Source organism: Salmo salar, chromosome ssa05 (assembly GCF_905237065.1).
Source record: "Salmo salar chromosome ssa05, Ssal_v3.1, whole genome shotgun sequence".
NCBI classification, from domain to species: domain Eukaryota; kingdom Metazoa; phylum Chordata; class Actinopteri; order Salmoniformes; family Salmonidae; genus Salmo; species Salmo salar.
The window spans coordinates 79,290,557-79,317,684 of record NC_059446.1 but is presented as its reverse complement, the minus strand read 5'-3'; the positions used below and the strand labels follow the sequence as shown (position 1 = coordinate 79,317,684).

General features: G+C 43.7%; 2 protein-coding genes across 7 annotated transcripts in view; one reads left to right on the top strand and one right to left on the bottom strand.

Moving 5' to 3' along the window:
* LOC106592954 (calcium-transporting ATPase type 2C member 1) overlaps nt 1-16,997 on the bottom strand; it is a 47,165-nt gene extending 30,168 nt beyond the window's left edge. The window contains exons 1-2 of one of the 4 annotated variants that reach the window (XM_045719057.1): nt 16,747-16,867; nt 9,255-9,319 (exon numbers count right to left, since the gene is read on the bottom strand). Coding sequence is in view for 3 of the 4 variants with exons in the window: in XM_045719054.1 (XP_045575010.1) it covers nt 5,405-5,446 (42 nt within the window). In the remaining variant the exon portion in view is untranslated. Of the gene's footprint in view, nt 1-5,404; nt 5,707-9,254; nt 9,320-16,746 lie in introns of those variants that run through there. The other 3 variants (XM_045719055.1, XM_045719054.1, XM_045719056.1) reach the window with 3 other exon arrangements.
* A 30-nt stretch (nt 16,998-17,027) lies between these two features.
* Nucleotides 17,028-27,128, top strand: part of LOC106574714 (phosphoinositide 3-kinase regulatory subunit 4) — a 28,154-nt gene continuing 18,053 nt past the window's right edge. Inside the window, exons 1-14 of one of the 3 annotated variants that reach the window (XM_045719052.1) lie at nt 17,028-17,292; nt 18,251-18,994; nt 19,161-19,294; nt 19,423-20,041; nt 20,160-20,294; nt 20,433-20,654; nt 21,291-21,464; nt 21,576-21,721; nt 22,252-22,455; nt 22,570-22,771; nt 23,058-23,078; nt 24,099-24,196; nt 24,339-24,561; nt 24,763-24,928. In XM_045719052.1, coding sequence (XP_045575008.1) covers nt 18,277-18,994; nt 19,161-19,294; nt 19,423-20,041; nt 20,160-20,294; nt 20,433-20,654; nt 21,291-21,464; nt 21,576-21,721; nt 22,252-22,455; nt 22,570-22,771; nt 23,058-23,078; nt 24,099-24,196; nt 24,339-24,561; nt 24,763-24,928 — 3,062 coding nt within the window. In that variant the 5' untranslated portion in view covers nt 17,028-17,292; nt 18,251-18,276. Of the gene's footprint in view, nt 17,356-18,250; nt 18,995-19,160; nt 19,295-19,422; nt 20,042-20,159; nt 20,295-20,432; nt 20,655-21,290; nt 21,465-21,575; nt 21,722-22,251; nt 22,456-22,569; nt 22,772-23,057; nt 23,079-24,098; nt 24,197-24,338; nt 24,562-24,762; nt 24,929-27,128 lie in introns of all 3 variants that reach the window. The other 2 variants (XM_045719051.1, XM_045719053.1) reach the window with 2 other exon arrangements.

The following is a 27,128-nucleotide window of genomic DNA, read 5'->3' as shown; positions in this document are numbered from 1 at the left end:
AGCTCTGGTCTAGATGTAATGCTGTGCTTCAGGCGTTGCTGGAGGCCTATCCTATGAGGACAATCTGAAGAAGTGAAAGGTGTGCTATGCTTCAACCATGACCTTTAACCTTAACCCCTGCAAGAGAAAAAAAAGCCCCTTACAGGTGTGACAAGTTCTCCAGCAAACCTTTTTTCAATAGGTGACTAGCGAGCCAATCTATTCTCTCGGCTACACTGACAGAATGGGATCCTCTAACATTCTGAGAGAGGCAGACAGAGGGAGAGAGGCAGACAGAGGGAGAGGCAGACAGAGGGGTGGGGGATTTGTCCATAACCTGGATTTGTCCTCTGGTTGAGTATTCTTCTGACTTACTTCATTGTTCTTCTTTTATCCATGCAACTCTTCACCTGTCTGTGTAATTTAGTGACCAGTTGAAATGACATGTTATTACAGTTAGGCTTATACCATGGCTTGGCTGAATAATCCATTCTGATTGGTCGAGAGGAGAGGTCGACCGATTATGATTTTTCAACACAGATACCGATTATTGGAGGACCAAAAAAAAGTCGATACCGATTAAATCGGCTGATTTTTTGTTTGTTTGTTTATTTATAATAATGATAATTACAACAATACTGAATGAACACTTATTTTAACTTAATATAATACATCAATAAAATCAATTTAGCCTGAAATAAATAATGAAACGTTCAATTTGGTTTAAATAATGCAAAACAGTGTTGGAGAAGAAAGTAAAAGTGCAATATGTGCCATGTAAAAAAGCTAACATTTAAGTTCCTTGCTCAGAAAATGAGAACATATGAAAGCTGGTGGTTCCTTTTAACATGAGTCTTCAATATTCTCAGGTAAGATGTTTTAGGTTGTAGTTATTATAGGACTATTTCTCTCTATACGATTTCTATTTCATATACCTTTGACTATTGGATGTTCTTATAGGCCCTTTAGTATTGCCAGTGTAAGAGTATAGCTTCCGTCCCTCTCCTCGCTCCTACCTGGGCTTGAACCAGGAACACATCGACAACAGCCACCCTCGAAGCAGCGTTACCCATGTAGAGCAAGGGAAACAACTACTCCAAGTCTCAGAGCGAGTGACGTTTGAAACGCTATTAGCGCGCACCCCGCTAACTAGCTAGCCATTTCACATCGGTTACACCAGCCTAATCTTGGGAGTTGACAGGCTTGAAGGGGTGGGTATAATTTGTGGAACGTTCCAACAGGAATCTGTTCCAAAAAAACGTAAAGTAAAAGGTTGCCAACCAACAACGCATACAAAGTAGCAACGCATACAAACCTAGCTAACTAGCTGCCGAATAGGCATCAACTCACCACGTAGCTTATTCTTAATGTTTGTCTATAGGCAACCAGAGTGAGGACAGACATTTTTCGGAATAAACGTGATGAGTGAAAAACGCAATGAAATAGACCACTCACTACCCGGTATCTTATTCTGCCGCTATACAACATTGTATGCATTGTTTTTTGGCAACCTTGTTATTTACGAAGTTTTTGGAATAGATTCCTGTTGGAACGTTCCACAAATTATACCCACCCGGTTTGAAGTCATAAACAGCTTGAAACAGCGAAGAGCTGCTGGCAAAACGCATGAAAGTGCTGTCTGAATGAATGCTTACGAGTTATGTTATGTCAATGTTGTCATAATTATGTAAAATTCTGGCAAATTAGTTCACAACGAGCCAGGCGGCCCAAACTGTTGCATATACCCTGACTCTGCGTGCAATGAACGCTAGAGATGTGACACAATTTCATGTTAGCAGGCAATAAACTAAATATGCAGGTTTAAAAATATATACTTGTTTATTGATTTTAAAGAAAGGCATTGATGCTTATGGTTAGGTACATTGGTGCAACGACAGTGCTTTTTTCGCAAATGCGCTTGTTAAATCAACACCTGTTTGGCGAAATAGGCTATGATTCAATGATAAATTAACAGGCACCGCATCGATTATATGCAACGCAGGACATGTTAGAAACTAGTAATATCATCAACCATGTGTAGTTAACTAGTGATTATGTTAAGATTGAGTTTTTTATAAGATAAAGTTTAATGCTAGCTAGCAACTTACCTTGGCTTCTTGCTGCCCTCGCGTAACAGGTAGTCAGCCTGCCATGCAGGCTCCTCGTGCGTTGGATTGGATTAGTAACCGGAAGGTTGCAAAAACGAATCCCCGAATCCCGCCTGAACAAGGCAGTTAACCCCCGTTCCTAGGCCGTCATTGAAAATAAGAATGTGTTCTTAATCTGACTTGCCTAGTTAAATAAAGGTGTAAAAAAATAAAAATAAAAAAATAAAGCGGCAAATCGGTGGCCAAAAATACCGATTGTTATGAAAACTTGAAAAATCGGCCCTAATTAAATCGGCCATTTCGATTAATTGGTCGACCTCTAGTCGAGAGAGTGTTGTATTTTATGATATACGCAACACAAAACCTGCTATACTGTAGAACGCCACAACAGGCAGTGGCAAGTTGATACCGTGAGAAAGGGGCTTTGAAAGAAAGATGAGGGTGGTGATAAGGCTAGGTTACTGCTGTACGCTGACTGACCTTCCCCTATGCACACTACCAGCTTCTTAGTGTAAACACGGAGTCAAATCAAACAGAAACAGAGTTATACGTCAGCGTTTCTACTCTCGCTTCAGAAGAACTGCGATTAGGAAGACAAAGGAGGAAGAATTTTCCCTACTAGAATTTGATCACAAGTTAATTCATCCACTCTATCCTGTGTCCCTGACTGTGTCAATCCCTCACATTTTACTCCACATCCCCTTGTCAATCCATCTTGTTGGAGACCCCTGCCTTAAACTAACCCTACATGGACACAGTGACAGACTAACCCTATATGGACACAGTGACAGACTAACCCTATATGGACACAGTGCAAACGACGGTGCTGTTAATTTGACAAAACTTTCTAAACCATTGGCCAACCGCATTTAGGCTACGTTACCACCAAGCCAACTGCATTTAGGCTACGCTACCACCAAGCCAACCGCATTTAGGCTACGCTACCACCAAGCCAACCGCATTTATAGTGAGGGGGAAAAGTATTTGATCCCCTGCTGATTTTGTACGTTTGCCCACTGACAAAGAAATGATCAGTCTATAATTTTAATGATAGGTTTATTTGAACAGTGAGAGACAGAATAACAACAACAAAAAATCTAGAAAAACACATGTCAAAAATGTTATAAATTGATTTGCATTTAAATGAGGGAAATAAGTATTCGACCCCCTCTCAATCAGAAAGATTTCTGGCTCCCATGTGTCTTTTATACAGGTAACAAACTGAGATTAGGAGCACACTCTTAAAGGGAGTGCTCCTAATCTCAGTTTATTACCTGTATAAAAGACACCTGTCCACAGAAGCAATCAATCAGATTCTAAACTCTCCACCATGGCCAAGACCAAAGAGCTCTCCAAGGATGTCAGGGACAAGATTGTAGACCTACACAAGGCTGGAATGGGCTACAAGACCATCGCCAAGGAGCTTGGTGAGAAGGTGACAACAGTTGGTGCGATTATTCGCAAATGGAAGAAACACAAAAGAACTGTCAATCTCCCTCGGCCTGGGGCTGCATGCAAGATCTCACCTCATGGAGTTGCAATGATCATGAGAACGGTGAGGAATCAGCCCAGAACTACACGAGAGGATCTTGTCAATGATCTCAAGGCAGCTGGGACCATAGTCACCAAGAAAACAATTGGTAACACTCTACGCCGTGAAGGACTGAAATCCTGCAGTGCCCGCAAGGTCCCCCTGCTCAAGAAAGCACATATACATGCCCGTCTGAAGTTTGCCAATGAACATCTGAATGATTCAGAGGACAACTGGGTGAAAGTGTTGTGATCAGATGAGACCAAAATTGAGCTCTTTGACATCAACTCAACTTGCCGTGTTTGGAGGAGGAGGAATGCTGCCTATGACCCCAAGAACACCATCCCCACCGTCAAACATGGAGGTGGAAACATTATGCTTTGGGGGTATTTTTCTGTTAAGGGGACAGGACAACTTCACCGCATCAAAGGGACGATGGATGGGGCCATGTACTGTCAAATCTTGGATGAGAACCTCCTTCCCTCAGCCAGGGCATTGAAAATGGGTCGTGGATGGGTATTCCAGCATGACAATGACCCAAAACACACGGCCAAGGCAACAAAGGAGTGGCTCAAGAAGAAGCACATTAAGGTCCTGGAGTGGCCTAGCCAGTCTCCAGACCTTAATCCCACAGAAAATCTGTGGAGGGAGCTGAAGGTTCGAGTTGCCAAACGTCAGCCTCGAAACCTTAATGACTTGGAGAAGATCTGCAGAGGAGTGGGACAAAATCCCTCCTGAGATGTGTGCAAACCTGTTGGCCAACTACAAGAAACATCTGACCTCTGTGATTGCCAACAAGGGTTTTGCCACCAAGTACTAAGTCATGTTTTGCAGAGGGGTCAAATACTTATTTCCCTCATTAAAATGCAAATCAATTTATAACATTTTTGACATGCGTTTTTCTGGATTTTTTTGTAGTTATTCTGTCTCTCACTGTTCAAATTAACCTACTATTAAAATTATAGACTGATCATTTCTTTGTCAATGGGCAAACGTACAAAATCAGCAGGGGATCAAATACTTTTTCCCCCTCACTGTAGGCTATGTTACCTCCAAGCCAACAAAGAGAACTGTGTAACCTAGCACACACACACACACACACACACACACACACACACACACACACACACACACACACACACACACACACACACACACACACACACACACACACACACACACACACACACACACACACACACACACACACACACACACACACACACACACACACACACACGTTGGGTCCAGGTCCATTATAGGACCAAGCAGGCCAGGGTTCAAATGCATGGAGTATTTAAATATTTGTATTTAAAAATACATTAGTCTGTATTTGAGTATTTTCAAATACATGCTCAAACATTCCAAGTTTATTTACAAATACAAGTATTTGAATATTAGAATGTATTTTCAAAGAGAAAATATCTAAATACTTACAAAATGTCTTTGAAATAAGGCCTTACTGAAATACCCTAAATGGTATTTAAACCCTGGTCTGTTTACAGTAGTCTATTCATCATAAGGTAGCTAGGTGAGAGAACAACATACTACAGGTGTTGTTTCCTGGTCCAGGTCGGTCATTATCTTTGTAAATCAGGCTGCTACCTGTCAATATCAACAGGTTGAGTGGCTGAATTACAGTCCGGGGAATCTGTTTCTCCCTCTTTCTCAAGCAAACAAACAAAATCAGTAGCCTATCACAGAGAGAACCAAACACACAGCTGCAAATTGTCTTACACACACACTCTCACAAAAAGACTGTCTGGACTTGACAGACTGCACATACTACTATAGGTGTAGTTACCGGGTCCGGGTCCTGGATGGCCATTATCCTTGTAGATCAGGCTGCTACCTGTCAATATCAACAGGTTGACTGGCTGAATTAGTTTGTCTCTCTCTCAAGCTGATAAGAGGCAATAGGTACAATCGGAGTATTGTGCTTCCAGAGGGTCTGATCTGAACATGGTCAACACACGCCTACTTTAGCACACGCCTACTGAGTAGCCATAAGGAGGAGGAGCACCAGGATCAAAGAGGAGCAATCAGGTCAAATAACAAGACCTGTTGAGAGGTCAATGGAAAGAAGAGATCAGATCAAATGAGACCTGTTGAGAGGTCAATGGAAAGGAGAGATCAGATCAAACAAGACATTGTGAGAGGTCAATGGAAAGAAGAGATCAGATCAAATAAGACCTGTTGAGAGGTCAATGGAAAGGAGAGATCAGATCAAACAAGACATTGTGAGAGGTCAATGGAAAGGAGCGATCAGATCAAATAAGACATTGTGAGAGGTCAATGGAAACACCACACAAATGCAATAGAGTTCAAGAGACGGCCAGGAGTTTTTGGAACGCTACAGGAATAGAGCTGGGCGATACGGACAAAAATCCATATCGCAATAAATTGCCTGAATTGATGCGATAACAATAAATAGAATAATACATTTATAACATTTAAAAACATGTTATATACTAGTTTGATGGTTGTAGCCATCAATTGTCCCATTAACAATCACCCATATTAGTAAACTTACTTCATTTCAAACTTCAAATGTTTCTAGTATAGGCTCGTAATGAACAATATCAGCAAAATGCTTGCGATAAGTGATCGGTGTTGATCATTTTTGGTTTATCATCGCAGCTCTATACTGGAATGTTTTGTACTAAAAGATACAAATATTATTATTATCTGACATTGTCCAGACGTTCCGTGTAGAGGGAAGGAGTGCTGAGAATATTTCAATAATAGCTAGCCAGGCTAAGATGCATTCATAGTGACTCAGCGAAACATAGAAGCCATGCCAATGAACAAACAAAGACTGCTCTTTACTAGAGGTCGACCGATTAATCGGAAAGGCCGATTAATTAGGGCCGATTTCAAGTTTTCATAACAATCGGAAATCGGTATTTTTGGACGCCAATTTGGCCGTATTTTTTTACCTTTATTTAACTAGGCAAGTTAGTTAAGAACACATTCTTATTTTCAATGACGGCCTAGGATCGGTGGGTTAACTGCCTTGTTCAGGGGCAGAACGACTGATTTTTACCTTGTCAGCATGAGGATTCAATCTTGCAACCTTACGGTTAACTAGTCCAACGCTCTAACCACCTGCTTTACATTACACTCCACGAGGAGCCTGCCTGTTACGCGAATGCAATAAGAAGCCAAGGTAAGTTGTTAGTTAGCATTAAACTTATCTTATAAAAAAACAATCAATCATAATCACTAGTTAAACCAGTAATATCATCAACCATGTGTAGTTATCTAGCCTGTCCTGCGTTGCATATAATCGCTTAGGTACACGTTGCTCCAACCATAAACATCAATGCCTTTCTTAAAATCAATACACAAGTATATATTTTTAAACCTGCATATTTAGTTAATATTGCCTGCTAACATGAATTTCTTTTAACTAGGGAAAATGTGTCACTTCTCTTGCAAACAGAGTCAGGGTATATGCAGCAGTTTGGGTCGCCTGGCTCGTTGCGAACTGTGAAGACTATTTCTTCCTAACAAAGACAGCCGACTTCGCCAAACGGGGATGATTTAACAAAAGCGCATTTGCGAAAAAAGCACAATCGTTGCACCTAACCATAAACATCAATGCCTTTCTTAAAATCAATACACAGAAGTATATATTTTTAAACCTGCATATTTAGCTAAAAGAAATCCAGGCTAGCAGGCAATATTAACCAGGTGAAATGGTGTCATTTTGCATTCATTGCATGCAGTCAGGGTATATGCAACAGTTTGGGCCACCTGGCTCGTTGCGAACTAATTTGCCAGAATTTTATGTAATTATGACATAACATTGAAGGTTGTGCAATGTAACAGGAATATTTAGACTTAGGGATGCCACCCGTTAGATAAAATACGGAACGGTTCCGTATTTCACTGACAGGAAAAACGTTTTGTTTTCGAGATGATAGGTCATTAATATGGTTGAATCCGGAAACTAAGGCTCATATTTCTGTGTTATTATATTATAATTAAGTCTGATTTGATAGATCACTCTGAGAGATGGTATGCAGCCGCATTTTAATTTTTTTCCCCTCCGAAGAAGCACGAATTGTGCGAAACGTCAGGAATTTTTCCTTCCTAAATTTTAGACTTTCGTGCGTTTTGCCAGCAGCCCTTCGCAATGCATTGCGCTGTTTATGACTTCAAGCCTATCAACTCCCAAGATTAGGCTGGTGTAACCGATGTGAAATGGCTAGCTAGTTAGCCGGGTGCGCGCTAATAGTGTTTCAAACGTCACTCGCTCTGAGACTTGGAGTGGTTGTTCCCCTTGCTCTGCATGGGTAACGCTGCTTCGAGGGTGGCTGTTGTCGATGTGTTCCTGGTTCGAGCCCAGGTAGGAGCGAGGAGAGGGACGGAAGCTATACTGTATTGCATTATTTAAATCAAATTGAACATGTTTCATTATTTATTTGAGGCTAAATTGATTTTATTGATGTATTATATTAAGTTAAAATAAGTGTTCATTCAGTATTGTTGTAATTGTCATTATTACAAATAAATAAACAAACAAACAAACAAACATCGGCCGATTAATCGGTAGCGACTTTTTTGGGGTCCTCCAATAAATTGGTATCGGCGTTGAAAAAAAATCATAAATCGGTCGACCTCTACTCTTTACACCAACAGAGGGCTGCTGGGGACTGTCACTGTTACTTGTGGGTAAGTCTGCGGTCAAGACAGAAGAGGAGACAGAGATTGGAAAATTCCTACAAATCGCATGACTTCCGCTTGTTTCCACCCAGAACAATGCTAGATGCTATTGTTAAAAAACACAAAAGCATGGGCGTTGTAACATTTACCGTCACATCAGTGTGAATAATGCTGTGTGCCAGCTGATGGGTGTGCCAGGTAGGCAGGAAAACAATGAAGATTGTAGCCTAACTCTTCAGCCAATGAAAGAGCTCACCTTACAGGTCATTCTTAGAGCCTCTCAAGGATTTGCAAAGAAAAAAACATTTCATCCAACATTTTCTACAAAGCACAACACTCCTATACACAACACAGAGGCACAAAGAGAAACAGTTGAAAATGACTAGGATCATTAATGTTCTGACCTTGCAATAAAGAGGCAGCGATTCAGGTGCCCTTAAGAAAGGCCTTATTATTTCCTTCTACAATGTGTTCAGAGGGGCCATTGTTGAACAAGACAACAGCTATTGAGATACGCAACCTGACAAGGGTTTCAGAAAAAGCCCACCCTTTACCTACTGTAGGAAGACGCTGGCTTCAACCTACCCATTACCTACTGTAGGAAGTCGCTGGCTTCAGCCTACCCATTACCTACTGTAGGAAGTCGCTGGCTTCAGCCTCCCCATTACCCACTGTGGGAAGTCGCTGGCTTCAGCCTACCCATTACCCACTGTGGGAAGTCGCTGGCTTCAGCCTACCCATTACCCACTGTGGGAAGTCGCTGGCTTCAGCCTACCCATTACCCACTGTGGGAAGTCGCTGGCTTCAGCCTACCCATTACCTACTGTAGGAAGTCGCTGGCTTCAGCCTACCCATTACCCGCTGTAGGAAGTCGCTGGCTTCATCCTACCCATTACCCGCTGTAGGAAGTCGCTGGCTTCATCCTACCCATTACCCGCTGTAGGAAGTCGCTGGCTTCAGCCTACCTATTATCAACTGTAGGAAGTTGCTGGCTTCAGTTACCAAAAAAGGTCCCTTGTCCTGTGCTAGCCTGTAGAAAAGGGAGAAAGTGAAACAGCATAGATGACATATAGGTATTAGGTACTAACATGCGATCTAACCCTGACATATACAGTTGAAGTCGGAAGTTTACATACACCTTAGCCAAATACATTTAAACACCGTTTTTCACAATTCCTGACAAATAATCCTACTAAAATCCCCTGTCTTAGGTCAGTTAGGATCACCACTTTATTTTAAGAATGTGAAATGTAAGAATAATATTAGAGAGAATTATTTATTTCAGCTTTTATTTCTTTCATCACATTCCCAGTGGGTCAGAAGTTTCCATACACTTAATTAGTATTTGGTAGCAATGCCTTTAAATTGTTTAACTTGGTTCAAACGTTTCGGGTAGCCTTCCACAAGCTTCCCACAAAAAGTTGGGTGAATTTTGGCCCATTCCTCCTGACAGAGCTGGTGTAAGTCAGGTTTGTAGGCCTCCTTGCTCACACATTTTCTATAGGATGAGGTCAGGGCTTTGTGATGGCCACTCCAATACCTTGACTTTGTTGTCCTTAAGCCATTTTTCCTCCACAACTTTAGAAGTATGCTTGGGGTCATTGTCCATTTGGAAGACCCATTTGCGACCAAGATTTAACTTCCTGACTGATCGAGATGTTGCTTCAATATATCCACATACTTTTCCTTCCTCATGAAGCCATCTATTTTGTGAAGTGCACCAGTCCCTCCTGCAGCAAAGCACCCCCACAACATGATGCTGCCACCCCTGTGCTTCACGGTTGGGATGGTGTTCTTCGGCTTGCAAGCCTCCCCCTTTTTCCCCCAAACATAATGATGGTCATTATGGCCAAACAGTTCTATTTTTGTTTCATCAGACCAGAGGACATTTCTCCAAAAAGTACAATCTTTGTCCCCATGTGCAGTTGCAAACCGTAGTCTGGCATTTTTATAGAGGTTTTGGAGCAGTGGCTTCTTCCTTGCTGAGCAGCCTTTCAGGTTATGTCGATATAGGACTCGTTTTACTGTGCATATAGATACTTTTGTACCGGTTTCCTCCAGCATCTTCACAGGGTCCTTTGCTGTTGTTCTGGGATTGATTTGCACTTTTCGCACCAAAGTACGTTAATCTCTAGGAGACAGAACACGTCTCCTTCCTGAGCGGTATGACGGCTACGTGGTCCCATGGTGTTTATACTTGTGTACTATTGTTTGTACAGATGAACATGGTACTTTCAGGCATTTGAAATTGCTCCCAAGGATGAACCAGACTTGTCAAGCAAAGAGGAACTGAGTTTGAAGGTAGGCCTTGAAATACATCCACAGGTACACCTCCGATTGACTCAAATTATGTCAATTAGCCTATCAGAAGCTTCTAAAGCTATGACATCATTTTCTGGAATTTTCCAAGCTGTTTAAAAGGCACAGTCAACTTAGTGTATTGCTGGTAAACTTCTGACCCACTGTAATTGTGATACATAAGTGAAATAATCTGTCTGTAAACAATTGTTGGAAAAATTACTTGTGTCATGCACCAAAACTATAGTTTGTTAACAAGAAATTTGTGGAGTGGTTGAAAAACGAGTTTTAATGACTCCAACCTAAGTGTATGTAAACTTCCGACTTCAACTGTAGGTATTAAGTATAAACATGCAATCTAACCCTGTGTAGGACAGAAACAAGTGATGACAGATGTTGATCTGAGGTGCAAATGATCACCGTTTGCTTGAGGGGGCATGAAAATATTGTGCTGCTGAATCTAGTTTGGTTAATAATAGAACGTGAGCCATCTTGGACACTGGGCAGGGTCTGCTGGTCCAGTGTATAGACTCAATGCCTCAGGGCCAGATAAATGATTAGACCACAGGCTATTACCGTTCTTCTCTCACCCTGGGATTTACCGGCATGGGGGGGGGCACAAAAAACTAAAGAAAGGCAAATTGGGCCTCTATTACCAGAATGCTAACAAAATTTGCACAAACTAATAGCGAAATCACATAGACGCTGTTAGCTAAATGCTAACGAGCGAAAACAAACTATTTGCAAAGACAGGCAAATCCAGCTCATAATGTTATACAAGCATAGCTAGTAGCTACCGAATGTCATTTACAAGCAAGAGTGAATGAGAGAAATTGTGCAAATTAACAAAGTTGTAATGAAGGCTTTTCTGAAGGAAGAGCAGCATGTTTCCACGGGTGGCTCCCGAGCGGCGCAGCGGTACTGCATCTCAGTGCAAGAGGCGACACTACAGTCCCTGATTTGAATCCCAGCTGAATCACATCCGGCCGTGATTGGGAGTCCCATAGGGAGGCGCACAATTGGCCCAGCGTCGTCCGGGTTTGGCTGCCATGGTAAATAAGAATTTGTTCTTAAAACTGACTTGCCTGGTTAAAAAAAAAATAAAGAGCAGAGGGGGAGGAGAACGGAGGAGGATGGCAATGTACAGATAACTCACCCAGAGATCTTTGATTTCTGGCAGAAAGCCATTATAAGATATCGGATGGCAAACATTTAATAGTGAATTGTAGTGTAAATTCATCTCATGTGCGCTGCAGAACAGAGACTCTGATAGATATAGAACACATTGGACCTGCTTCCTCCCGTTGTGTTATTTACAAACAAACACATGACTGTTCTGGGGAACTACGGTAAGCTTCATAATGTCAAATTATGTCACAGGTGAAATGAAGAACTTTATCTCCTAATGTACTGCACAAGTTGACTGCAGGTATTAACTTAAAAAGTAGCTACAAATATTAAATTGTATTGAAAAACTTTGTGGCAATTTTCAAATATCCCGGTATAAAGTACAGTGCATTCAGAAATACACCGTAGGGATGGTGCCAGGTTTCCTCCAGACATGACGCTTGGCATTCAGGTCAAATAGTTCAATCTTAAGTTTCATCAGACCAGAGACTCTTGTTTCTCATGATCTAAAAGTCCTTTAGGTGCTGCCGTGTGACTTTTACTGAGGAGAGGCTTCTGTCTGGCCACTCTACCATAAAAGCCTGATTGGTGGAATACTGCAGAGATGGTTGTCCTTCTGGAAGGTTCTCCAATCTCCACAGAGGAACTCTGGAGCTCTGTGAGAGTGACCACCGGGTTCTTGGTCACCTCCCTGGCCACTGTGTTCTTGGGGACCTTCAATAATGCAGACATTTTTTGGTACCCTTCCCCAGATCTGTGCCAAGCCAAAATCCTGTCTCAAAGCTCTACGGACAATTCCTTCGACCTCATGGCTTGGTTTTTGCTCTGACATGCACTGTCAACTGTGGGTCCTTATATAGACAGGTTTATGCCTTTACAAATCATGTCCAATCAATTGAATTTATCACAGGTGGACTCCAATCAAGGTGTAGAAACATCTCAAGGATGATCAATGGAAACAAGTCGCACCCAAGGTCAATTTCGAGTCTAATAGCAAAGGGTCTGAATACTTATGTATATAAGGGAAGGTTTAAATGTTTTATACATTTGCAAAATGTTCTAAAAAACCTTTTTTGCTATGTCCTTACGGGGTATTGTGTGTCCATTGATGAGGATTTTAATTTAATCAATTTTATAATAAGGCTATAACATGGAAAAAGTCAAGGGGTCTGAATACTTTCTGAACGCACTGTATATACGGTATCCCGCCAAAGCCTAACACAGGTTCTAGGTGCTGCTGTCTGGAACAGGGTTCTGGAACAGAGGCTGGTTTATTAAAAAGGCCACAGTGAGTGACAGCAGTCAGGCTGGGAAAGAGAAAGACAGGACTGGTAACAGAGACATGTCAGTGCACAAGGGAGTGGCAGAAAAAGAACAGAGAGAGAGAGAGGGGGGGTGGGGTACTGTAATTAGACAGGTGGTAAGTGGTGGATTGAAGGATTGAGAGAGTGAGGATAAAGCTGTACAATTTAAGCTCTAAAGACATGGAGTTACAGGGAGAGAAGATGGACAGAGAAAGATGTGGTGAGCGCAAGAGGGGAAGAGGGGCAGTGAGAGCGAGAGAATATGGTGGGCCTGGGGAGGAAGTGAGAGAAAATAGAACGAAGACAGAGAGAAAAGACAGAGCAAAGAGAGCGAGGACAGAGAACAGAGCAAAGAGAGCGAGGACAGAGAACAGAGCAAAGAGAGCGAGGACAGAGAACAGAGCAAAGAGAGCGAGGACAGAGAACAGAGCAAAGAGAGCGAGGACAGAGAACAGAGCAAAGAGAGCGAGGACAGAGAACAGAGCAAAGAGAGCGAGGACAGAGCAAAGAGAGCGAGGACAGAGCAAAGAGAGCGAGGACAGAGAACAGAGCAAAGAGAGCGAGGACAGAGAACAGAGCAAAGAGAGCGAGGACAGAGAACAGAGCAAAGAGAGCGAGGACAGAGAACAGAGCAAAGAGAGCGAGGACAGAGCAAAGAGAGCGATGGGGCTTGGGCAATGGATGTACCAGTCCCGCCTCCCGTTTCACTTTGCCACCACACCCCTCTCCCTCCCTTTGACAGGCAAACATAAAGAGCAAACACACTAACTCCACACCTATGCCCAACACGGATTCAGTCCCCCTCCCTGCCCGGCATCCTATCTGGACTGAATAACTTCACACACACTTCACAGGGTGAAGGATTGTTGACTTTATTATAGGCGCCTAGCTGCCTACTATTTTGCTTTTGTAACCATCCAATGACACTGTGTTAACTTACCACCACAGCAACTTGCAGAGAGCAGATTTCATAACACTGCATGGAAGAATAAACACAGGTGGTAGCCTAGCCTACTCAACTGAACAACTTGAGTTACAGTGGGCATTGACACAGACTAGTTCATTTTAAGGATATCATTCTCATCCTAAACAAGTAAAAAAATGTTTCTGACGCTGAACAAAGTGGTGTGCATCTGACCTGCGTGAACGGAGAACGCCACTGGAGGTTGGGTTGTTGGTAGCTTTTACTCATAAGTCAGGTTCTTGCCAGTTAGACATGGTGAAATTTTCAGTTTGCAAAACAGCACTGAAATACTCTGGCATTACTCACAATATTTTGCAGTGGAAATGAACTAAACGGTTTTTTATGATGTCTGTGAGATGAGGGCACTAGGTCTAATTTTTCAGGACAAGTGATTATAGTAGACACCCACTGTAGGCTATGGCTTTTTATGCCTGTTTCATAACCATTTAATTATATCCGTAAACTCATCACCAAGGCAACATGCACTGAGCAGATTTCATAAGTCTGTCTCTTTGCATCAGAGAACAAACACCCTGACTAACCTGGTACATGACCCTCTCAGAAACACCAGGTAGCTTAGTCTACTACTCAAGTGAAACAACTTCAGTAATAGTTGGCATGCATACTAGGGAAGGTCATTTCGGGGACATAATATTCTTATCCTCCTCCACTGAAGAAAACAAAGTTTCCCACACAAAGTAGTGCATATGTGTGTGTGTTCGCATGCGTTTCCCCTACATGCATTTAGCAGATGGTAAAACGTTTTCAGTTTAAACTTCAAAGCAACTAAAACTAGATATAAATTATGTCAAAAATATAAATTGTACAATATATTTTTAAATAAGATTGTATTTGAGAACTAACAACCCAAAAATTGTTAAACTAGACAGTCAGGGAGAACCTAAAATTCAAAAAAATGTAATGTCATGGGACCCATGCCCCCCACTGATTTTGTTATAATGTTTAAGTCACTCAGATAGCATAGGAACATGACATAAGCCATGGCAAAATGTGTAGGAAATTAGATTTAAAACAGAAACATGTTGTCTCTGCGGCCAAGAGGAGGGCTGTGGTTAAAAATGTTGTGAGATAGGCTAATCAAAGTTCAAAGTTGAAAAAGGTCAATATTAACTCTTGTTCATCGTTTATAGGCCTAGTTATTAACACAGGTCTAGTTTATACAACTGTTATTAATCAATGTAAATTGTGCACACACATACATGTACATCTAGCTATTGCCAAACTGGTCATTGGAAGTGTTGCTAAATGTGCAGGCCTAATTATAAACACAGTTTACCTAAGAATACAGGCTAAATGCAGCCCAAAAGTATTTATATAAATTGTAAAGGCAATTTTGAAGCGTACAGTACTTGGCTTACTGTGCACGCCACACTAGTTGAACATTTTTCTGTTGTAGTAATGGGTGGTCCTCTGTGACCCCAGAGGCTCGCTCTCTGAGAAAGAATAACATGTTTGTCGATAATGATAAACTTCAGGTTGCTCCCTCTCTCTCACACACACACACTCTCTCTCTCTCTGATGTAGGCTGTCTGACTGAGAAGCAGGCTGACTGTGAATGACTTGATACACCCATGCAGCCCCATTCAAATGACTATACATGTATGTGTGTCTGTAGGCTAATTGTTAATGTTTGTTTACATGGCTGATTGCATTGCCTTGCTGGATTCTGAATTAAATTTAGTCAATTAGCTAACATCCCCTGAATTAAATTCAGTCAACATCCCCCCGAATTAAATTCAGTCAACTAGCCAACAACCCCCCGAATTAAATTCAGTCAACATCCCCCCGAATTAAATTCAGTCAACTAGCCAACAACCCCCCGAATTAAATTCAGTCAACATCCCCCCGAATTAAATTCAGTCAACTAGCCAACATCCCCTGAATTAAATTGCAGAGGAAGCACAATACAGACGACCAAATTCAGTCAACTTTATGAACTTGTCAAAAACAAAAACACAATGCTCGATAACAACGACACCGTGAACACTAAATGCAACAAGGCTTAGCCAAAGCTACACCCTCGTGGTTAGTGTGTGTTGTGCTATCTAGGTCATTGCTCTACCTACTATTGCATTGACACGTTTTATTGATCAGCAAAATTCAACATGTTGCTTAGTTGCTTGCAAATAGATTTGTTTAACGTTATAAGAAGAAGAAGAAAAAACTATTAGTGTATTTGAGGTAGTATCACCAGAGGGTTAGTAACATCGCCGTTCCGTGCTAGTGGAAAACGACACCAATAAAGTGGGCAGTGGGCCTGCCAGGGCAATATAACGCTAACTTTACTTTATATAACCGTCATAGATAGCTATGAGGATATGGTTGTTGGGCTATGGCATACTACAAGCTATAGTACCTAGATAGCTATTGTTGGTTTTGTTGTTCTTTGACATGAAGCTATGTATCCCTGAACCAGGTCAAAGTTCGCTGTGACAAACAACTACCGTTATCCAACTGACGTTATCCAGCAATATATACATGGCAAGTAAACAGTATTTTTACCGGCACAACACCACGCTCACCTCTGGTGATCATGGAGCTCTCGACAGTAACATTATACTGTACTGTAGCTAGCTAACGTTACATTGTCTTTCCCTTGCGACAGCTCCCCCCACTGTCCTTTTTGAACAAAACCATTGTCAACAGATTGTTTTATATCTAAATACAACTCACTGTTGGGTATATACTATGTTGTAAATATATGAAGATATGAATATAACATTCAGAAATCCGGAAACTTACCAGCCGCTCCTGTTTCTTCAGCATCTTCCGTAAAATCCACTGTCGCTTCTCTCTGACGGACAGTCGCCGGTGAGATCAGCACGCTAGTAGCGTACAAGGGGCGGGGATAAAGTGCTCTCTTTTAATAATCTACAGTTCCTCTCCTCCTCCCTTTTTCTCGTTCATTGACATTAGGCAATTTCTCAGACGAAAGCAACAAACAAAAAAACATGTAGACATCTCACATATTGCTTTCACAGCTAGCTTGTGTTTTGAAAGTGAAATCTAGAACCGGAAGTGACGCTAGTTTATGTGTCTATGCATTCTGCGGAGGGATATTATCTTTTTTTTTATTTTATCTTATTGGATTTTACAGGAAATGTTACTTTCCTTCAGCTGTCAGCTGAACTCACGGAACAAGCTAAATCTCGACGCTCAATTTATATTTTTTTCAAATGGAGTCGTCTTAGCAAAATGCATGGGGATGACATATTAGAACCGATTAAGTTAGCTAGATGCTAACCAGATACGAAGCCAAACAGCACTACACCGCATCTCAACCATCTGGTAAACAATACCCTGCACTGTCATTTCATCAACTTCACGTGCATTTTGTGTTCCATTTGTATTGTAAGTATATCAAACTGTATGTACTATTCGGTTGTTATGCATGTTCTTTCTTTGTTTATATTCATGCGCATGACAATGGTAAGTTGCACTGCCATCATCACAGTGTACCTTCCTTACATGATGAGGCAATGCATAATGATCCCATTTTCATGGCAGAGTAAGTAGCACTAAACGAGTTTGAAAGCAGCTAACTAGATATCAATTTGTAGCCAGTACTGTAGCCACAGTTATTATTTACCTAGCTATGCTATTTACATTCATACATACCGTTGTTGTTATACATACCCGCAATAACATCTGCTAAACATGTGTATGTGACAAATAAAATTGGATTTGATAGCCCACCTTTGTGGTTTCTCTCTGTAATTGTGTAGCAAATCCTTTTCATAAAGCTTTATTTAGTACATGATTTGTCATGCAACGCTTTATTGTATGGGAAGGGTTTCCGGCTAGATGTATTGTTTATTTTGAGCCGGGTAGTTTGTATACTGGATGCTGATTGGCTAAAACAGCATTCAGCCGTGTGTATGAGAGATCATATACCACGGATATTACAAAACATTTATTTTTACTGTTCAAATTATGTTTGTAACTATTTTATAATAGCAATAAGGAACTTTGGGTGTTTGTGGAATATGACCAATATACCACAGCTAAGGGCTGTATCCAGGCCCTCTGCTTTGTGTCTTGCATAGAACAGCCCTTTGCAATGGTATATTGGCCATATACCACACCCCCTCGGGCATTATTGCTTAATTATGCAATAGGTGGGAAAATACTTTAGGTTGTATTGGCTGATCTGAGAGCCATTCACAAACTGTTATGATCATTGAATCTGTTTTAGTTTTTCTTATTTTTGGCAAGTGTTTGATTGTTCATGTCTATGTCAACCCAGGACCCTGGTCAGAGTGAAGCAGAACCATGGGGAATCAGCTGGCAGGGATCGCTCCTGCCCAGATCCTATCTGTCGACAGCTACTTCTCTGACATCCATGATCACGAGTACGACAAGAGCCTGGGCAGCACGCGCTTCTTTAAGGTGGCCCGCGCCAAGCACAGGGAAGGCCTGGTGGTGGTGAAGGTGTTTGCCATCCAGGACCCATCTCTACCTCTCACCAGCTACAAGCAGGAGCTGGAGGAGCTAAAGATCAGACTACACTCGTGCCAGAACTGCCTGCCTTTCCAGAAGGCCTCCCTCACTGAGAAAGCAGCCATCCTCTTCCGCCAGTACGTCCGGGACAACTTGTATGATCGCATCAGCACGCGACCCTTCCTCAACAATGTGGAGAAGCGCTGGCTAGCCTTCCAGATCCTCACCGCCGTAGACCAGGCGCACAAATCGGGCGTGCGCCACGGTGACATTAAGACAGAAAACGTGATGGTGACCAGCTGGAACTGGGTGCTGCTCACAGACTTTGCCAGCTTCAAGCCCACCTATCTGCCTGAGGACAACCCAGCTGACTTTAATTACTTCTTTGACACGTCTCGACGGAGGACATGTTACATCGCCCCCGAGAGGTTTGTGGATGGGAGTATGTTCACCACAGAGAGCGACCAGAATACCCCTCTGGTGGACCTCACCAGCAACAGCCAGAGGAGCAGGGGAGAGCTCAAACAGGCAATGGATATCTTCTCAGCAGGTAACTTTCATAGCTGAAATATATTTTCTGTTTGAGGCAATAGAGAGAGATAAGTGGATGTCATGGACTCGCCCAATTTACTAGTAGTTGAATTATCGACATTGAGAGTGTTTAAACATCTAATGTACATTCCCCTTCCCTGGCTGTTATTTCATGTGTTTTTTAGGTTGTGTGATCGCAGAACTCTTCACAGAGGGAGTACCACTGTTTGATCTCTCCCAACTTCTGGCATATCGCAAAGGACACTTCCAGACAGAGCATGTTCTCATGAAAATAGAAGACCATTACATCAGAGAACTAGTAATAGTCTATATGTTTTATCTTCACGTGAAAATGTTCTTGTGAAATACTAAATTCATCCTGAGCACCAATTCTTAAGTGTACCGCAGTCTCCTGGTAACCACCAAAACCCTCTTTTCGCCTCCTAGGTGGCCCAGATGGTGCAGCGGGAGCCGGAGAAGCGTCTGACTGCGGAGGAGTACCTGAAGCAGCAGAGAGGTAACGCCTTCCCAGACATCTTCTACACCTTTCTGCAGCCCTACATGGCCCAGTTTGCCAAGGAGACCTTCCAGTCGGCAGACGAGCGTGTGCTGGTCATCCGCAAGGACCTGGATAACATCCTCCATAACCTCCGCGGGGGAGGGCCAGGCGGGTCGACGGAGAAGCCTGAGAAGGGGGACCAGGAGTCGAGTGTGGTGTCGGCCAAGGAGGAGCAGGGTCTGGTGGTGTTGGTGTCTGTCATCACCTCCTGCCTCCAGACGCTGCGTTCCTGCGACTCCAAGCTGGCGGCTCTGGAGCTGGTGCTGCACCTGGCGGGCCGCCTCAGGGTGGAGACACTGCTGGACCGCATCACACCATACCTGCTGCACTTCTGCAGCGACCTGGCGCCACGGGTTAGGGCCCAGGCCGTGCGCACCCTAGCAAAGGTGCTGGCGCTGGTGAAGGAGGTTCCCCGTAACGATGTCAACATCTACCCAGAGTACATCCTGCCGGGCATCGCCCACCTGGCGCAGGACGACGCCACCATCGTCAGGCTGGCATACGCAGGTCAGTTGGGTTGACAATGACCACGGGTCGCTCTAAATATGATTACACACTTGTCCAAAGGTTGTCAGTATTTATGTTGTTTGTAATGCCTATCCATTCGCCTCTCTCCTTTTCTCAGAGAACATAGCCCACCTGGCTGAGACAGCTTTGCGTTTCTTAGAGCTTGTTCAGGAGAATAACCTGAATATGGAGCACGACTTGAATGGGGAGGACACAGAGGAGACCCTCCACCCCAACGAGAACTACGACTCTGGTAATTTTAAGGCCTCCTCTCTCTCAAATATCAGATTGGAGGTAGAGATTTAACACCGAAACATGGATACTGAATGCCGCACCTGACGCTCCCTTGGGAAAATTATATTCTGTTCTGACTTCCTGTTCCTCCTGACAGAGCTGCAGGCGCTTCATGAGATGGTGCAGCAGAAGGTGGTTACGTTACTGAGCGACTCGGAGAACATCGTCAAGCAGTCTCTGATGGAGAACGGCATCACGCGGCTCTGTGTGTTCTTCGGCCGGCAGAAGGCCAACGACGTGCTCCTGTCCCACATGATCACTTTCCTGAACGACAAGAATGACTGGCACCTTCGGGGAGCCTTCTTCGACAGCATCGTGGGTAAGGGGCAGGACTGTGCCACAGACACGGTGCCCACACTTAGTCACTCAAATATGCTAATGGGAAAAGCTGGATGTGTACATGCAGGAAGTCGCCGAGATACAGAGATCCTAGAATATATTTTCTCTTCAATGACCCGTCTTTCGCTTTCCACTCTCTCCCTGCCTCCCCCTCCTCCCCCTTCCTCTTGGTTTCTGTCTTTTAATTTTCTCTTTTACTCTCCCTCTTTCATCTCTCTCTCTCTCCCTCTTTCATCTCTCTCTCTCTCCCTCTTTCTATCTCTCTCTCTTCCTCTTTCCATCTTTCCATCTCTCTCCCTCTCTTTCCATCTCTCTCCCTCTCTTTCCATCTCTCTCCCTCTTTCCATCTCTCTCCCTCTTTCCATCTCTCTCTCCCTCTTTCCATCTCTCTCCCTCTTTCCATCTCTCTCTCCCTCTTTCCATCTCTCTCCCTCTCTTTCCATCTCTCTCCCTCTCTTTCCATCTCTCTCTCTGTCCCTCTCTTTCCATCTCTCTCTCTCTTTCCATCTCTCTCTCTTTCCATCTCCTCTTTCTCTCTCTCTTTCCATCTCTCTCTCTCTTTCCATCTCTCTCTCTTTCCATCTCCTCTTTCTCTCTCTCTTTCCATTTCCTCCAGGTGTGGCGGCGTACGTGGGCTGGCAGAGCTCATCCATCCTGAAGCCCCTCCTGCAGCAGGGTCTGAGTGACGCGGAGGAGTTTGTCATCTACAAGGCCCTCAACTCTCTCACCTGCATGTGCCAGCTGGGCCTGCTGCAGAAACCACACATCTACGAGTTTGTCAGTGATATCGGTGAGATGGGGTAGAGAGGAGCTTAGAGACGGCAGGGGAAGGATAGTGTTGTTACTATACTATGTAAAAAAGGCACTTTTTGTGATGAACTTTTCCCCCTTATTTTGAAAGCCCCATTCCTGTGCCACCCCAACCTATGGATCCGCTACGGGGCGGTGGGCTTCATCACCGTGGTGGCCCAGCATCTCAACATAGCAGACGTCTACTGCAAACTGATGCCTCACCTCAACCCCTTCATCACCCAGCCCATCATACAGGTAAGACTTCCACACACACTCACTTACCATCTTCACATGTAACACATTGAAAGAATCTCCCAGACTCTTATTAAATTATGTTATGTGGTGCTATTCTATGGTGTGTTGTACTTTGCTATGCTAGGTTATGGTGTGCTGTACTGTGCTTTGCTATGTTATGGTGTGCTGTACTGTGCTATGCTAGGTTATGGTGTGCTGTACTGTGCTTTGCTATGTTATGAGGTGCTATGTTTTGGTGTGCTGTATTGTGCTATGTTATGGTGTGCTGTGCTATGTTATGGTGTGCTGTGCTATGTTATGGTGTACTGTGCTGTGCTATGTTATTGTGTGCTGTGCTATGGTATGGTGTGCTGTGCTATGGTATACTGTACTATGCTATGTTATGGTGTGCTGTACTATGTATGCTATGATATGGTGTGCTATGTTATGGTGTGCTGTAATCTGCTATGTTATGGTGTGCTGTACTATGTTATGTTATGGTGTGGTATGCTGTACTGTGCTATGGTAAATGAGGCTGTGTTTCCTCTCAGATTGATAAAGAGATAGTACTGCTGAGTGTGCTGAAGGAGCCAGTGAGCCGCTCCATCTTCGACTACTCCCTGCGCTCCAAAGACATCGCCAGCCTCTTCCGCCACCTGCTGCTGCGGCAGAAGAAGCGCAGCGGCTCACTCCCAGAATGCCCCATTCCGGAGGACCCCGCCATCGCCCAGCTGCTTAAGAAACTGCTCTCTCAGGTCAGAGGGTGGGGGTGATGTCTCGACATTACATGGATGGGATAATGCACAACGTTTGACCATTATTGTTATGATGATGATGATCACAACGATAGTGATAATTGTTTATTCTAGGGGATGACGGAGGCTGAAGAGGACAAGCTGCTAGCACTGAAGGACTTCATGCTCAAGTCCAACAAGGCCAAGGCCAACATGGGAGACCAGAGCCACCTGGGGGAGGCAGTCCAGAGCGGGGTCATTGACCTGGCCACGCTGGGCATCATGGGACGCCAGGTGGACCTGGTCAAACCTAAACAGGAGGCCGAGGACAAGAGAGGTAGGGACGCCACTGACACCTGGTGGTCAAAGTACACCCCTGTAATAGCAGAGAGGGGTACACAAACCCAAAGGCTGCATTTACACAGACAGCCCAATTCTGATCTTTTGCCCAATTATTGAAGAAATAAAATTGGAAATGGGCTGCCTGTGTAAACACAGCCAAGTTGACCCTTAGCCTTAAAACATTTGTGTGTAGACACTGAAAAGATTGGATAGGTTGATATTATAGTTTATATATTTTCACCATGTTTGATATCAATGACCTGTCATTTATCTGTTTGCAGACTTCATCGCCACAGCATCTGGTATAGTGCTGGTGTGGTTTAGCCTGTAGTGATGTGCATAACAAATAATCCCATCCAGACATAATATCCCCCAGATTACCCACATCACCTCATTACATTTAATTCACTAGATGGGTTAAACTGCATCAGGACAAGCAGAGTTTTCACATTTTCACATTACCTCTGTGGCTGTCTACACACGACAGAGCAGTACATGTTAGTGTTCAGTTCAGTCAAACCTTTATTTGGCTATTCCTGCAGCAGCACACATACATCTCCTTTTCCTTGTAGTCAAATAAAATGTCCGACTGGCCTTGAGTTTTGTTAACATACCAGGCAGACTCCCTCTAGGGGCATCACATTTTGTTAAAAAGACATGTGTGCTCTCTGGCAGTAGTGTAAACAATGGATCTAAGGCCCTTAGTCTAAGTAACACTATACCAGTTAAATCCCATATGGGTCTAGACTCCATGGTATTCAATAGAAAGTATTTATTCAAGGACACACTGAAAGATTGTGTTGTGCATCTACGCTATAGGATAACAGATACAGTATATTAACATCTAACCTGTTTGGCGTTTTGGAGTGTTTTTTTCATAGGCACTGTTAGTAGCTTGTCTGACACAATTTACCGTGGGCTAAAAGTGACTGTGTGTTGCAGCTGGTATGTTTCAATCGCATGGAACTGTCCTTTTGGAGTGTTGGACTGCTGCTGGTGACTAATTTAACTACTCACTCTAACATGTCCTGTGATTAGCATCTCTCCCATCTCCCAACTGCTTCATGTAGTCTGGTGGTCTTAAAACCTGTTGTATCTGCATTGGCCTTCAACTCCTTTTAACGCCTGCCGTCTCCGTTAGTATTTTCATTAGATATTTGAAGCCGTAGTGCCTTCTCCATGGCTTATTGGAATAGCTGAAAATAGGGAGCCCCCTTCAACTTAATGGCTATTCAATCCATCAGTCAAGCTTTTGACCTCCAGTGCTGAATGCTTCTTAACTGGTGTTTCTTAGCTTTTTCTGTTTCTCTTTCTCTCTTCAGCCCGGAAACACACCAAACAGGACTCCAACATGAATGAAGAGTGGAAGAGCATGTTTGGCTCTCAGGAGTCAGCGGCTACGGCACCACAGCCCCCCACGGTACATAACGGGTTAACCTATGATGTCTGCTAAGAATACGGGGGGGCGAGGGTTGAATGATTGATTGATTGATATACTAATTGATTTATTTTATAGCCTGGTCCAGTCTGGTAGTCTACCTTCTATCTCTGTACTCCACCAGGTGCCTGAAGGGGCAGGGACTCAGACCAGGAAGACCACAGCCTCCCCTGGTGTCCCTGTGGGGCAGTCTGCAGGCGCAGTCTCCACCTACCAGCGTCGTCTCAACACGTGCAAGGCGGAGCTTCAACATCTGGTGCAGCAGAAGAGGGAGCAGTGCAGCGCAGAGCGCATGGCCAAGCAGATGATGGAGAGCGCTGAATGGGAGAGCCGTCCGCCTCCGCCAGGTAAAGTAGTGCCACTTGGACAGCAAAGGTTAGTCCATAATGACTCCACAAGGGCTTATTTTTTGGTCATTATATTATTGAATATACCACTAGAGGTGTGTTTCTTGCCAATTTGGACTAAGCACAGCAGAAATGTCAACAAGCAGTAGGGTTAGTCAGGGCCCCTCCACATCCACATTGTGTTGTGGTTTTGTTCTGCAGGGTGGCACCCTAAGGGTCTTCTAGTGGCCCACCTCCATGAGCACAAGTCTGCTGTCAACCGTATCCGTGTGTCAGACGAGCACTCCATCTTCGCCACGGCCTCCAACGATGGCACCGTCAAGGTCTGGGACAGCCAGAAGATGGAGGGAAAAACCACCACCACCAGGTACGCCAACCAAATAGTAACCAATAACCAACCAGTTAACCAAGTAGTAACCAATAACCAACCAGTTAACCAAGTAGTAACCTAATTATTTATTTATTTATTTCACCTTTATTTAACCAGGTAGGCAAGTTGAGAACAAGTTCTCATTTACAATTGCGACCTGGCCAAGATAAAGCAAAGCAGTTCGACAACATACAACAACACAGAGTTACACATGGAGTAAAACAAACGTACAGTTAATAATACAGTAGAAAAATAAGTCTATATACAATGTGAGAAAATGAGGTGAGATAAGGGAGGTAAAGGCAAAAAGGCCATGGTGGCAAAGTAAATACAATATAGCAAGTAAAACACTGGAATGGTAGATTTGTAGTAGAAGAAAGTGCAAAATAGAAATAGAAATAATGGGGTGCAAAGGAGCAAAATAAATTAATAAATAAATAAATAAATACAGTAGGGGAAGAGGTAGTTGTTTGGGCTAAATTATAGATGGGCTATGTACAGGTGCAGTAATATGTGAGCTGCTCTGACAGCTGGTGCTTAAAGCTAGTGAGGGAGATAAGTGTTTCCAGTTTCAAAGATTTTTGTAGTTCGTTCCAGTCATTGGCAGCAGAGAACTGGAAGGAGAGACGGCCAAAGGAGGAATTGGCTTTGGGGGTGACCAGAGAGATATACCTGCTGGAGCGCGTGCTACAGGTGGGTGCTGCTATGGTGACCAGTGAGCGGAGATAAGGGGGGACTTTACCTAGCAGGGTCTTGTAGATGACCTGGAGCCAGTGGGTTTGGCGACGAGTATGAAGCGAGGGCCAGCCAACGAGAGCATACAAGTCGCAGTGGTGGGTAGTATATGGGGCTTTGGTGACAAAACGGATGGCACTGTGATAGACTGCATCCTGTTTATTGAGTAGGGTATTGGAGGCTATTTTGTAAATGACATCGCCGAAGTTGAGGATCGGTAGGATGGTCAGTTTTATGAGGATATGTTTGGCAGCATGAGTGAAGGATTCTTTGTTGCGAAATAGGAAGCCAATTCTAGATTTAACTTTGGATTGGAGATGTTTGATGTGAGTCTGTAAGGAGAGTTTACAGTCTAACCAGACACCTAGGTATTTGTAGTTGTCCACATATTCTAAGTCAGAACCGTCCAGAGTAGTGATGCTGGACAGGCGGGCAGGTGCAGGCAGCGATCGGTTGAAGAGCATGCATTTAGTTTTACTTGTATTTAAGAGCAGTTGGAGGCCACGGAAGGAGAGTTGTATGGCATTGAAGCTCGTCTGGAGGGTAGTTAACACAGTGTCCAAAGAAGGGCCAGAAGTATACAGAATGGTGTCGTCTGCGTAGAGGTGGATCAGAGACTCACCAGCAGCAAGAGCGACATCATTGATGTATACAGAGAAAAGAGTTGGCCCAAGAATTGAACCCTGTGGCACCCCCATAGACACTGCCAGAGGTCCGGACAACAGGCCCTCCGATTTGACACACTGAACTCTATCAGAGAAGTAGTTGGTGAGCCAGGCGAGGCAATCATTTGAGAAACCAAGGCTATTAAGTCTGCCGATGAGGATGTGGTGATTGACAGTCGAAGGCTTTGGCCAGGTCAATGAGTATGGCAGCACAGTATAGCCTTCCCTGTGGCTCAGTTGGTAGAGCATGGTGTTTGCAACGCCAGCATGGTGTGTGCAACGCCAGGGTTGTGGGTTTGATTCCCACGGGGGGCCAGTACAAAAAAAAAATGCATGAAATGAAATGTATATATTCACTACGGTAAGTCGCACTGGATAAGAGCGTCTGCTAAATGACTAAAATGTAAATGTTTCTTATCGATGGCGGTTACGATATCGTTTAGGACCTTGAGTGTGGCTGAGGTGCACCCATGACCAGCTCTGAAACCAGATTGCATAGCGGAGAAGGTGCGGTGGGATTCGAAATGGTCAGTAATCTGTTTGTTGACTTGGCTTTCGAAGACCTTAGAAAGGCAGGGTAGGATGGATATAGGTCTGTAGCAATTTGGGTCAAGAGTGTCCCCTCCTTTGAAGAGGGGGATGACAGCAGCTGCTTTCCAATTTTTGGGAATCTCAGACGACACGAAAGAGAGGTTGAACAGGCTAGTAATAGGGGTTGCAACAATTTTGGCAGATAATTTTAGAAAGAAAGGTTCCAGATTGTCTATCCCGGCTGATTTGTAGGGGTCCAGATTTTG